The sequence below is a fragment of the Gracilinanus agilis genome, chromosome 6 (assembly GCF_016433145.1).
Source record: "Gracilinanus agilis isolate LMUSP501 chromosome 6, AgileGrace, whole genome shotgun sequence".
NCBI classification, from domain to species: domain Eukaryota; kingdom Metazoa; phylum Chordata; class Mammalia; order Didelphimorphia; family Didelphidae; genus Gracilinanus; species Gracilinanus agilis.
Genome location: NC_058135.1, coordinates 76466248 through 76481193, shown reverse-complemented (window position 1 = coordinate 76481193; position 14946 = coordinate 76466248). Strand labels below are relative to the sequence as shown.

General features: G+C 34.9%; 1 protein-coding gene across 1 annotated transcript in view; it reads right to left on the bottom strand.

Annotated features, from left to right (window-relative positions):
- LOC123252280 (calcium/calmodulin-dependent protein kinase type II subunit delta) overlaps positions 1-14946 on the bottom strand; it is a 366372-nt gene that overhangs the window by 27813 nt on the left and 323613 nt on the right. Inside the window, exons 8-10 of the mRNA XM_044681659.1 lie at positions 14270-14343; positions 12999-13040; positions 9671-9719 (exon numbers count right to left, since the gene is read on the bottom strand). Of these exons, the coding sequence (XP_044537594.1) occupies positions 9671-9719; positions 12999-13040; positions 14270-14343 (165 nt within the window). The remainder of the gene's footprint in view (positions 1-9670; positions 9720-12998; positions 13041-14269; positions 14344-14946) is intronic.

The following is a 14946-nucleotide window of genomic DNA, read 5'->3' as shown; positions in this document are numbered from 1 at the left end:
TTTCTGCCCAAGACATCCTCCCTGCCATGGCGAATGCCTTTGGGGAGTCTACATTTCCTCTCTGGGCTTTTGGGAGGTTCCTGGCTTTTGGTTCTCCTTAATTGTGGGTATTCCCCATGGATCAGGCCCTTTTTCTTCTTCCATTACTCTGTCTTGTCTCTCTGTCTCTCTCTGTGTTTCTATCTCTCTTGGTTTCTCCATAATCTCATCAGCTCCCAAGGGTTTAAATACAATATCTAGGCATATGAATCACAGAAATAGCTCTACAGTTACACAATACATACACATATGTAGACATGTGTGTAGATGTACATATGGCCACTCCTATACACACATTTACATATATGTACATAATCCTATTATACCTGCCTGGTCTGTACACTGAGCTTCATTATTACTTCAAGTGCTGATTAGATTCTAAATGCAATATTCTTTCTACTCAATCACAGTAGTTTGGGAATAATTCTGTCACTTAAATATTAAAGAAAAAAGAAAGAAGAAAGAAAGAAAGAAAGAAAGAAACATAAAAAGAAAGAAACATAAAAAGAAAGAAGGAATAGAGGGAGGAAGGGATGGAGGGAGGAATACAAGAAAGAAGGAAAGAGAAAGAAGGGAAGGAAGAAAGAAAGAGGAGAAAAAAGAAAGAAAAAGGGAGAGAGAAAAAGGAAAGAGAGAAACAAAATGAGAGGGGAAAAGAAAGAAATGAAGAAAAGGAAAAAAGGTAAAGAAAGAGAAAGCAAAGAAAATTACTATTTTTATAAAATATTTTTGAGGATAAACATGTATGTGGCAGTGAGTTGAGCACTAAACAAGGGAGTCCCGATCTTTTGTATCCTAATTATTTGGTTATGACATTTTCCTGCTATCTAAGATACTTGAGGCTTACTGAAAATGGAGAATTGAGGATCATGATTAAATTTCTTGCTTCTCTTTCTTCTATTCTCTAACTTACTACTTACCTGAATTCCTAACTCAAGTGAAAGAAGGGAGTTAGTCTTGCTTCTAGTACATTCATGGGTATTTTGGAACTCATATCAGGACTGTTCAATTTTTAATGCAACTCTTTGTCTCAGAAGTTGGTAAATAATACAAATCAGTTTGATTCATTGTTTTGTTGATTGTTTAGACTTAAGAAAATGATGGAGAAAATGTTAATAATGCTGATTAAACTTAAAAGTTGTCATTAAACATTTGCCATCACACCCTTGATTACTGAACAAATATTTATTAAGTACATTGTGGAATATCACATACTATTCTAGGAAGTTCGGGGAAGAGGTAATAAGACTTGTACGTTACTCTCAATGTGCTTGCAATCTGTTAGGAGTAAAAACATGTGAACCCAGAAGAATATAGTATAAATCAGAATATAACTGGAGAGTAGAATGCAAGAAGGAATCACTTTCAGTTGGAGAAACTAGTGAATATGAAGGAGGTGACATGAGCCTGGACAATGAATGGTAGATGTAGGATACTAATAGGTGAAGATGGTAGGAAGGGAGATGGTGAAGATTTCAAGTGTTCAGGAAGCAGCATGGAATGTGTGAAATAAGGGATGTGTTTGGAAACTGGCACACAACAACGCTACTAGAAAATCTGTTTTGCTAAACAGATTTTCTAAAGTTATTTCTCAGTAGAAAATAATCTACACTAGAAGTTTAATGCCTTTGATTTGGCACTAAAGACAGCCTGATCATATTGAAAGTGTGAGAAATATTTATAATTGAATTTTTGAGAGAAAAACTAACAAAAGTTGGGATAATGCTTGGTATTAAGTTCCTATATGCTCCTTTTATACTAGATTACTTGAAAAATATCTTTGCTAGGACAAATGTTTAGAGGTCCTTAGGATTTTGAGCAGATTATTCACATAATCTGAGATAACCTCTTCATTTTACAAAGGAAGAAACTAAGGTCCAGAGGGCACTGGTGCCATGAAGAGTGAAGGTCTGATCTCATTTCTTCTAATGCTACAATTATTATTATTATTATTATCATTCAATTATGGCTATTTAAGAAATGAAAACCCTAGAATAACAACAAAGGGCCATATTTTAAAACCTAGGCTATTCTTTTATGATAGGAACTAGGTGGTACAGTGCATAGGGCCTGCAATCAGGAATACTCATCTTCCTAAGTTCAAATCCAGCCTCCAACACTTACTAGCTGTGTAACCCTGGGCAAGTCACTTAACCCTGCTTATTTCAGTTTCCTAATTTTTAAAATGATCTGGAGAAGAAAATGGCAGGCCACTCAAATAACTTTGCTAAGAAAACCCCAGATGTAGTCAGTTACAAGAAGTGGACATGTCTGAAATGAGTGAACAACAAAATATCTTATATTTATATGTTTGCATGAAATATTTTTATGATAAATAATTATTCTTACTCAATTTTGAATTTGAGTTCTTTATGTAATTTATTTTTGCTGTTATTTTAGAACATTTATAAGAGGTTATATATTATTATATATTCCTTATTGATTACTACAGGTAACTCATAGCATTCTATTGGCATTACTTTATTTGGGGAGAGGGAGAAAAAAACAATAAATAAACTCTATATGGTTAACATCAATTCTTCCATTATGAGGAGAAAAAAAGTAACTTTTCCAAAGTTACCAAGTGATGAATAATAGATTTGGTAACAGAACTCATGATATATTAATGCTTCAAAATTAAATGAAGCTAAATGCAAAGAAAATCAATTAAAAAAGACTGAAATTAATAATAAAAGTATTTTAAAACTCAGAGGTAGCTTTTAAGATTAGCAGCTTATTTAACCTATTTCATCAGATAATAAGAAAACTAGATAATTAATGTAAACAAAAATTATGTCCAACTAAATTATAATGCAAAATATAATAAACTTTCAACAAAAATTTTAAAATATAAAAATCTGAGTGATTTCTTCTTAATCCATTTCTCATAGGAATAAATAACTATGCATAAAGAACATGTATTCTTTTTTCTTCTGAACTATTCAAATACATTTTAAGTGAAATTATGGAAGAATTTAGATCTAGAAATAGAAAAGAAATCTTGAAATTTCAAAATTTATGTAGCGTTGTTAAAAAGAGGAAAAGAAAATTGCATTTATTTTCCCCAGGCCATTTGCAAACTTCCTAAGTTATTTTCTTCCGTTTGAAAGACAATCATTTTGTTTATGTCAGTTTTTAACTTGGAGTCCTTAAGAAATAATATAAGAAAGTAGGCCACCATTTAAAAAATTGTATACATTTTATATAATTTTAAAATCCTTAAAGTACTTTACAAACATTTTCTCATCTGAGCCTCACAACAACCCTGTGAGGTAGGGAATAGAAATATTATTATCTCTGCTCTGCAAATGAAGATACTGAAGCTCAAAGAAGTTAAGCAACTGGCCCATTTTTAAATAGCAAATATTACAGTAAAGTTGTAGTCTATCTTATATAAATAATTATATATATTTACATATATAAATAATTTAGTTTTAAGTAAATATTAAGAGGCAAGAGTACAGGAACTCATTGGCATATGGAATTTCTAAGATGCCATTCATAGGCTGGATTTCAAATCATAGTCTCTGAGGATGAATATAATCTCAGGTTTAATATCTATCTGTTTTAGGTCAAGGCAAAATCATTCTAGGTCTCAGTTTCCCTATCTGTAAAATGAGAAGATTAGAATAGATAACCTCTGAAGCCCCTTCTTACTCTAAAATCTATGATCTTAGGGTAAACATGGTTGTCTATTGAGTTAAAAGGTTTTTGGAGAATATCTGGAGTAAGATCAGGTTTAAAAAAACTTATTAGTTAAATAATTCATATAATTAATTTAGGATACGCCTACATGTTTCATTATATATTTTCTATTCTCTTTACTTCTCCTTTGATCATTATTTTATTTAACCAGTGATAGCCAATCTAGGGATTGACACTTGAGAACATTTTTGGTGATGCTAGACAATCTCCCATTTTTATTTCTCTCCTTTCCTCCCCATTTTATTTTTCTCCTTTCCTATCTTTATCTTTTCTCCATTTTCTTACTCTTTTTTCTTCTTCTTCTCTCTTTTTTCTTCTCCCCTGAGCATGCCTTTCAGCTGCCCATAGTGCTTGGACATATTGCATCATCCACTGACTACACCCATGGACAACTGTTCTGGATCACATTCAAAATGGCAGTGCCAAACTACTGCCTTCTCGCCTACAACTTCCCTGGATTATATGTGTTGGGAAGAAGATGACAGCAAGATATTCAAGCAGCTACTGAAGAGTGATGAGTAGGAAAGATGTGAATAGGACACACGGAAGCACAACTCGAAAGATGTTGGTTAGTTGTGGAATGCTGGGATGCTGCAGCAGATGGACCAGCTCGGTGTGCTTCAATCAAAGATGGAGGGTCTGACTGTGACCAATGGTGCTGGGCAGACTAGGAAGTGGAGAGGCAGAGTGGGACACAGCGACAGGGCCTGCAAACAGTGGCTATAGACATAAATCAGAGGAGAATCTTCACATGTACACAGTGTGGAAATGATTGTTGCTCACATATCACTTTTTATAAGCACACAATGTTGTTAGTGGGACCATCTCTTAAAAGGAAGGCTAATAATATGTATAATTAGGTGGACCTCAATTACTCAGATGATTTCTTTCTCTAAATAAAAGCATTTATATGTGATTGTTGCTATAGTTTTTGCTTAACAAATACACATCGCTAAGCATCTTTTTGAAGAATATTTGCAAATCCTGCAACACTCTGCCAATAAATCAGCATTTTCCATTTTGTTAATGAGATGTGATTGATATTGGCCAACTTTTGTGAATAAAACTGAAGAGGTTAATAAGTTCCCTTGTCCCTACTAAACAACAAATAAACACAGAGGAGTATTTGGGGGGAAAAGATACAGAAAATTATCAAATGATGCCTGAGGACAGAATGTTGGGGAAGTAATTAGACTGTTGAATTTTTCCTGACATATTAGGAATCTGTGAGATTTCTTTATACATTTATGTATGCAAACATACTTAAAGATGAAAGATAAGCCCAACTTATTTCAAGAGAGACTTAAATAAGGTATACTTAAGTGTTTTTATCTTAATTTTGAGGGACCACTATGACTAATAAAAATTTACAATAATTTAGAAAATATTATAGAGATTTGCTTCTACCTTGGAATTTAAATGAAACATAGCATTTATTAAGAACTCCACTATTCATAAATAAGGGGGAAATCTGGGTAAGAAAGACCACTTTTCTCGTTTATAACAAATATACTTGACAGATTTAACCTTATTCCCTATCACAGGTAGAATGTTATTTCTCTAATATTAGATAAACAATGTTAGAGGAGATATTATACATATGAATTACACCACAGAAGTTCCCTCTATATTCTCCTATTCTACTTACCCAAAGTTCCAAACTTTCTAGGAAATGATACAGCTATTTTTTCTTTTCTAATGCTCGAGAATTTAAAAGTAAAGATTGCTTTTTCTAATAGCAACAGTTCATCAAAAACACAGAAAAATGGTTCCCTGGCTAAACCAAATAAGGAATTTGGCTAACTGGCACTTTATTTCCCTTTGGACAACTGTCTATTCTCCTCGTCTGCTATTACTGCTATGACTTATGGCTAAACCATAAGCACATACATTTAATAACAATTTAAATACTGGCTTGGATGGACGTGTTATACACTCTTCTGTTTTGCCAAGAGGATGGCCTCATTGGGTTTTGGAAATCTGTTTTAGCCTCATGGCTCTGTGACACCATTCGCTGTCAAAAGCACCTGACAAAAGAGACATTTGTCCTAGGAAGAATATGTGTAGAGATTAGGTTGAGATTAGCAATGAACCAATTATTTATTTAATTCTAGTAAATTTAAAATAAAATAACTCTGTGCTGAGGTTATTATGATATTCTTCCATGCCTAACATCCTTTAAGTCTTGGACCTGTCTATTTAGTTCATTCATTCATTCCCTAATTCATCCAGCATAGGGAGAAAGTATGATATAATGGAAATAACACTGGACCATTGAACAACAGACCTGGGTTTAACTCTGACTTACTAGCTGTGTGACACTCAAAAAAAGTATTTAAGATTTATGAGCCTCAGTTTCCTCACCAATAAAATGGAGATAATAACACTGATGCATCAACATCACAGAATTATCTTGAGGAGTAATAATCATTTATATTAATAATTTCCTATTCCCTTACCATGTTCTCACTCAGATGATCCACTGTGATGAAGTGTGTTTTTGGTTCTTTTTTTTAAAACCATTACCTTTCATCATAGAATCAATACTATGTATTGATTTCAAGGCAGAAGAGTGGTAAGGCCTGGGCAATGGGGGTTAAGTGACTTGCCCAGGGTCACACAGCTAGGAAGTGTCTGAGGTCAAATTTGAACCCAGAACCTCCTATGTCTAGGTCTGGCTCTCTATCCACTGAGCCACCAAGCTGCCTCCACCACCAGGTCCTCTCAAGAACAAAAGGTTTTGAGCAATGGAGTGATTGGTCAAGAACATCTAATTAGAAAGATGAATCCATCACTAGTACTTCAGAACAAAATACTATTGCAAGGCTATGAACATGGAGAACAGGAAATGGAAGTCAGGGAGAGGAGAGAGAGCTGCTGAGTTTAGTTTTAGGCACATGGAGCTTGGAGACATCCTATGGTGCTTCTCCCATCACAGGGGCATAGTAAGGAGCTGGAACACTGAATCTGGAGCTGGGAAGAGAGGTCGAGGCTGGAGATATAGATAAAGCAGCCACCAACACAGAAGTGATCATGGAAACCTAGAGAGTAAATATGTCACCTAGCCTGAATGATATGCCTTCTTTTTCCATTTTGATCTTTTCCTGGAGAACTTACCTGACTTAGAAGAAGACTATCATGGTGTCTGAACCTGTGAAATCTCCAAGGGGATGTTGGAAAGTCTGGGTTCTTGAGATCACAAAAGGGAAGAAATAATATCATCTAAGGGAGCCTATAAGGAGTATTTATTTTATGTAATGACAAAATTTTGAAAATCTTGAAAGACTACAATATTCTTGTGATCCCTGACCATGAATTGAAATGTTATGGTAATAAAAGGGGAATCTTCAATATCTATTAAGCAATTTCTAAGAGAAGATATTGTGTATGAGATATCAGAGAGATTCTTTCTCCTAGCTTCATAGTGAAATTATGTATGGAATTCAAAGTCTTCCAGAGAATTATGCAAAGGGGGAGGGAATCTTTCCATAGTCTTGAAAGAAACATGTGAATTAAACAGACAAAAAACCAAATGTTGCTTGTTTGAAAGGGCCAATAAGAAATCTCAAGTGAGATAATGCATGAAAAGTGCTATGCAAACATATATAAATGTTAGGAATTATTATAGTTGTTGCTATTATTATGCTATTTTCTGAAAAGGGAGGGGAGAATAAGCATTGACACAGTTCCTACAATGTGGCAGTTATACTATGTGCTTTATATATATTTTCTCATTTGATTCTCCCAACAACTGTGGCAGGTAAATACAGTCATCCTCATTTTACATCTGAGGAAACTGAGGCAAGTTGAGGTTAGTAATTTGCGCAGGGATACATCGCCAGTAAATGTCCAAGGCTGGATATGAATCAAGTCTTCCAGACGCCAGGTCCAGCACTCCATCCATTGTACCATGTAGCTGCCTCAGATGTATTCTTCACTTGATAAGACATGTCTATCACACCTGACCATAGTGATGCAATGAGTTGCCCTTCATTGAAGCACATGGTCCAGGCAATGATGAACTCAGTTGTTTCAGTCATGTTTGACTCTTCATGACCCCATCTGGGTTTTCTTGACAGAGATATTAGAGTGGTTTGACATTTCCTACTCTGGCTTATTTTATAATTGAGGAAACTGAGGGAAACTGGGCTAAGTGACTTCCCTAGGGTCACACAACTATTCAGTATCTCGAGGTCATAATTGGACTGAGTAAGATGAGGCTTCCTGCCCCCAGGTCTATCCACTGTGTCACCCAGGTGCCTACCAATGAGTAGACTGATTAAATAAAAAACTACTCCTCTACACTCTTTGTACATCTATTGATTCATCCATATTTTAGTTAAGTCAGTGATTCTGTGTAATTGATACAGTAAGGTGTCTCTTCTCCCAGCTTTTACTATTCCACTCAACTGAAAATGAAGCAGAAAACTTATCAACTTTCACCCTTCTTCCTCTCCCAAATCCCCTTGACTACATAGTTACTGAAATATCCTTTGCCCTATAGTATGTATTAGATAAGCAACTTTCCAGGAAAATCCTTTTATGTGATGCAACTAAATAAGTAACAGTAATGGCTATATAGTTATTTTTTAAATTCTATATTGTTTTAGGAGTTAAGAAGCTATTAAAAAATCCTACCAAGAACAAACAACCCTAACCCTCCCACCAAGTCACTTTCCTTTGAGAAAATGTGCCACGAAAGCTTTGTGAACAGAATAAGAGCTGTTACAAAACTAATGTACTGCATTAACGAAATAATACTAGAAGAACTGAATTAAAATAACACAATAAAAAAAGAACTGGTAGCAAAAAATTAAGAAACGAACTCTATTATATCAGAATGTCTGCTAAATATTGCAGAGCGCCTTAGGAAATAGCAGTAAATATGGCTGGATTTAAAATTCTTCTTTTATGCAATACCAAAAAGAACACAGAAGACAATAAAACATCAGAGAGAAATGTAAAAATGCACAACAGAACATGATAATACAAAACCAAAAGGAGAAACTTTGGGTATTGCCCTATAGACAATACCACTCAAGAAGACCCTGGCTCTTGGAACAATGTAGTTCTTCCTTTTTACAGTTTTTTTTAATGTGGGTTTTATGATACTTTTTTCCCCCCCTCCTAGACTCAATCAGTGATTTCACCAATATGAAAACAGTCTTCTCTAGTATGGACCAGAAACTCTTTATTTGCACCTTTTAATCTTGGAGTTGCTCAAAGAAGTTTTCTTTACATCAAAAATGACCCTTTCTCCTTCATTATACCACACTACTTCTTTTGATATTCTGCTTATTCATATATATATATATATATATATATATATATATAAACTCTTACCTTCTGTCTTGGAATTGACAGAATATGATAGAATTGATAGAATGTGCATATATACACAGACATAAAATATAAATATATATGTATGTATACATACATATATATATATATTTAAACTCTTACCTTCTGTCTTAGAATTGATAGAATATATTGGTTCCAAAGCAGAAGAATGATAAGGAATAGGCAACTGGGGTTAAGTGACAGGGTCACACAGCTAGGAAGTATGTGAGGCCAAATTTGAACTCAGGATCTCCCATCTCCAGGCCTGCTCTCTACCCTCTGAGCTACCTAGCTGTCCCCCAACTATATTTTTAAATGAAATCTGCTACCTTATATAATTATACATTGATCAAATGTCACACAAACACACAAAACAAAAATGAGGTCTGAGGCTTTAAAATTACATGGTAGGATGAAATATCCTGCAAATCTAAGATAATTGATAAGCATATTTAGATTAATTTAGGTATTATTACAATACCACTTGGAAAGAAAAAAATACTTTTGCTCAAAAATAATCCAATCTTATATTTGCCCATTAATTTAACTGTGCCTCAGTTTTCTAGCTGTTTAGTTTTAATCATACCTTTCACATCTTCGTCCTCAATGGTTGTATTGGAACTCTCAGTGGACTCCTGTTAAGAAGCAGACAGAATTCAGATGCACACGGTTGTTTCACATTGTATTCTCACACATTTAAGCAAGTAATGTAGCTTGTGGTGCACAGGACATGCATATCCCAAAGCCAGGTGTGTGAATGTGTTCGCATGCAAATGGACGCAGAGACTCTGATGGTTTCAGCAGGAACAAAAATGGACTACAGAATGCTACATTCTGTCCATTTCAAAAGGGAGTGTTGTGATGTCATGGCCAGTTCTGGCGTGGGCAGGGGGAGTAATATTAGATTACTCAGAGAAACCAAAGACTGTATTTAAAAAAAAAACAATGAAACTCATCTTATTTATCCTATACTCTTGTTAAAAAGGAGGTATTCTAAATCTATTTTAATAGAGAAAACCCATTTCATATGAATAAATTTTAACCTTAGAGAAATTTCATTATCCAACAAATCTGCTGCTATTTATTGAATACCTATTAAAGTGCAGGCTAAGTTTTATACATAGAAATATTGTTTTTTTTTCTCCTCCATCTTTTAGGTCTGCATCTATTGTTTCATCTTTTGAAGAACTTTAAGACAGTAAGGGCAGAGTTTGAATCTTGCCTCAGACTTATTAGTTGTGTGGCCCTGGGCAAGTCAGTTTCCTTTGCCTATAAAATGCTGGAGGGGGAAAAGAGAGGTTTGGACCTGTTGGTTTTAATATTTTTTTAAGATTTAAATGTTAGTAGAGAGAATATTTGAGTTCAAATCCAACCTCTGACACTTACTAGCTAGTATGTTCCTTAACTACTCTAAGCCAAATAATCTAAGCACCTCTCTGCTAAGGTTATTGTGAGGATAAAATGTGATCTTTTTATAAAGCACTTTGCAGACCTTAAGCCCTATGAAAATACTAGCTCAATATTATTATTAACAGCAACAATAAGAATATCTATCTCTGATATTCTGATCATGGGATCTTGGATGTTCAAATTGCCTACAATGATAGAAAAAAAACAACCCATTATATAACTTTTACTTTCATAGAGTTTTTTGGGACTTTTAAAATTTAACTTTATTTAACTTAACTAATTTTATTTATTAACTTTTGTTTATATATTTTATTTAATAACTCTCAAAGTTAATAAGGGATTTTCCCATGGCCACACAGTGGCCTTTAACATGTGTTAAAGGTGGGATCTTAACCTAAGTTTCCCTCCCTACAAATGAAGCTCTGCAACATATATGATTTCTTCCTGTGTGTAGAATGGTACATCGGTGAAGAAATTCCATTCTATAATTTGAGGAAAAGACAGGAAAATAGAATTTGATATATAGTGAAACCAATTTCAAAAGAACCTGTCTGGCCCTGACAAATACAATTTCACTGAATACTACTAGATTGAGTTGTCATATAATTTCTTCTAAATCAGAAACCAGTTCACATTGGTAAGAACCCTTCTCCCATAATGAAAAGGCAAGGCTACATACACGTGCATCCATGAAACAATACATGAAGTGAAAGATTAGTAAGATCTATAAAAGGACACTGCCAATGTTGAGAGAAGCAATTATTTCTTAAATTTCTTCAATATTCTAATACTACTCTACAATCCAGAATGATTCTGGAAAGCATTTTTTCTAGGGAAGGGGGAAAAAGTCTGCCATGTTTCATTAACATGCCATGGGTAGGAACGGGGTGGATTACATCCTTAACTTATCAAATTATAAATAGCTTATGAAGAAAAAGAAATAGGTCCATATTTTTGATTAGGGATCACACATTCAATGAGGCAAAAACATTTTTTAGAGTGATTAGGAAAAAAAAATCAACTCTAGTCAGTGTCCTTTTCTGAAACTATGTTAAAAAAGAGTAAAAATGGTAAAAAAACAAACAAACAAACTACTGATTTCACTATTTCCATGAAAAGTACAAGCATAAATCAAGCATATAAAAGGCACTGTATACAGAAAACCATCCCCATGCTTTTCGGAGGGTGACTTGGTGTTCGATTCCAATCCAGGATGTGGGTAAAGGTCACAGCCATACCATGCGCTGTAAAACGAAAGTCAAGGATGGAAGCAGAGAGAATACCATGCAACATCTCTCACAAGGAATGTAGCTAGTACTATTGAAGCATCCACGCCGGTTTCTATGATTGGACTTTCATTTTTCCTGACGATGACCTTTAATTATAACTTTGGGTTTCGTTTTTGTTTTTGTTTTAATTTTTCCCCCTTGTGTGATTATTTTGACTTTGTGAAGAAGTCATAAGAGAAATGGGAGATTTTGGAGAAATTCTATATCTAAAATGCCAGGGCTATGCAAAAACATCTAAAATGATAGTGCTATGAACACCAATACTTCATAATACTTTATAGCCTCCCTTTTGCTGTTTTGTGGCTTTTAAATGTTTGGCAAGGTAAGGTTATTGAAGAGGGAAATTGTAACCTAGGTCTGGAACAACATCCTAAGGGAAATATGGTCTATGATTGAATATAGAATTTGACTAAGATGGATGGTAACATCTTTTTTCCTCTATAGGGGAAATGAACTCTATGACAATTGAATAAGAGCAAGGTAAAGCATTCAGAATTTTTTTCCTTTCATCCTTTAGATACTTATGCAAGTGTAAGTTATTCAACCCCCACCCCCAACATGCTGAGCAACCACACGATTTATTATTTGAGAGCACATAGAACCATAGTCTTCTTGGCTTTTAGATCCTCAGTCTGAACAATGAAATCTCTTTTCGGGAAGAGCAAATGAGAAGACAGAGCACAACTTACGGGGAGATAAGACTCCCGAATTCTGCTCAAAGTCATGCAGAAAAACAAATACGTGGAAATGAACAAAGGACACACCTTGACAACAGAACTGATCCAAACTCAAAAGCTACCCCAAATGAAGACAAACTCCCTGCCAACTCAAGTGTTAAAATCGTACAGAAAGCTGGATGATATAGCAACAAAATCTAAAATTCCATGCAGAAAACATATCCACAGTACGCTGCATGACCATGCAGACAGAAAGAAGAGCAGATGGAATGGCTTTGGATACAAAATGATATTCTGAAAGGCTTCAGGGAGAATGAGACTTTTTTTTTGGGTGTAAGTTCCTTAAATGAATTAGAACTACAGAGTCCTTGGATTTAAAAACAAATTAAAAAGAGAGAAATGATGAAGATGTGTTTGTCTAATTCTGGAAAATGAACTCATTTTGGTTTGAATCTTCCATGAAATGTAAGAGCATCTTGTAAAAAAAAATAACAACAATAACAAAAAAAGCAAGATGGAGTTGATTCTTTCTGAATACCTTGTTTCCATCAGGGTTGTGGATTACGGTAGTTTGGGGCTCCTGAGTGAGAACAAAATAGAGAAAGAAACAGTTTGCATTGATACATTTGTCTTACTAGTCTAGTGTAAGGGACAGAGCAAAGGGAGCTGGTTTAAAAAAAATCAACGATGACAAGAGCGGAAGCGATGTTCACTGCTGTCAAAAGTTGCAGCTAACAAGTTATTGGATGAAAAGTTTTCTGCCTGAACAGCTCACAAAATTCAACAACCACCCCCCAAAGTAGCAGCATGCAAAAGACCTTATTCATGGTCCAGGGCTCCACAAGGCTTTGTTTGAATGAGGCACTTACTGTTTCACATTTTAATTTCTTTATTTTTTAAACTCTGGGGCTTATCCTATACAACTATACCCCATGATATTGGCCAAAATCCTCCCATAATGGACAATTTAAAGAATGGAATGATATTCTAGGTACGGGGAAAGTGACAGGATCTGGACTTTTTTTTTTCATTAGTGTAAGAAACTCCCTCTATTGATATAAATGAATTATTCTGATGTTACAAAAGATTTATTAGTTTTGCTGATTGTCTATATTTATGACATAGATAGAGAAAATGTTATCGATACAGATTAAAATGTGCCAATACAAATTAAAATGTAATTAATTAGAATTAAAAAATTAAAATGCATGTCCAGAAAGCTTTTTTTTCTTAAATTCTTACCTTCTATCTTAGAATCAATACTCAATATGAGTTCCAAGATAGAAGCGAGGTAAGGGCTAGGCAATTGGAGATAAGTAACTTGCCCAGGATCACACAGTTTCGAAGCATCAGGCCAGATTTAAACCAGGAACTAGCTCTCAATCCAATGAGCTACCTGGCTGCCTCTGGGAAAGTTTGTTTATAAACTTTGCCTGCATGTCTCAGCCGATTATCTCAGTGTTAGATCCACTGAGAGATTACAGCTTGCCTGGTGAAGTCAGTATCTAACAGAGATAAGAGAATATTCCTGATTCCACAATGCTTCACAGCTATTTCCAGCTATATTCTCTTCAATTCTAAAATTATCATTCACATAATAGGAAAGAATAGAGAAAAATCAAGAGTGAACTGAGTTTCCTTTGGAAATGTTGGAACTTGTTTTGGTATTTGTTCATTATCTGTATTTATTCAAATATATTTAGACAAATATTAGCAAAAAGTAAACAGCAAAAGAGGCATCTCTGCTTTAAAAACTGAATAGATTCTAGCAAAGTTGAACATATAACATTTCTGTGAAGAAAACACTACTGTCCCAATGGTATTTCCATGGGTAAAATTGGAGATGCATTCCCATGGTGGAGAAGAATTCTTAATGTGGTACACTGAAAAGATTTTAGAAAGGAGAAATTTATAATGCCACAATATTCCATATGTCCCTTTGTACAAGCTGTGACTCCATTATGGAATGCTCTCCTTCCTCTCCTATGCCCCTTGGAATCCTCAGCCCACTTGGAGGCTCAGTTCACATCCCCAGATCCTCTCTCTGGCTATTAGAACTCCACCCCACTCCCCAAACTACTCTATTCATTTCACATATCGTTTATATTTATTTCTCTGTGTATATGTTGTCTTTTTTCTCCCCTAAGAGCTCATCAAGGTCAGGGATTGTTTTCCTTTTATGAAGTTGCATTTCTAGGGCTTAGCCCAGGACCTGATAGGGAGTAGGTAACTGCTGAAAGCACATCCCAAAAAAAGGAGACAAGAGAAGTTTTCAGGCAGTGAGAACACTTATTGAACAAGCACAATCCTGCCCCACTCCTCTGCTGAAGTGAGAGGCCACAAATGTGGAACATTGTTTGTATTTTCTGATTTCTGCTATGTGCTTACTAATCTGTGTTGCCGATTTTTTCCCTATCTTCTCTCTCTCTCTCTCTCTCTCTCTCTCTCTCTCTCTCTCTCTCTCTCTCTCTCTCTCTCTCTCTCTC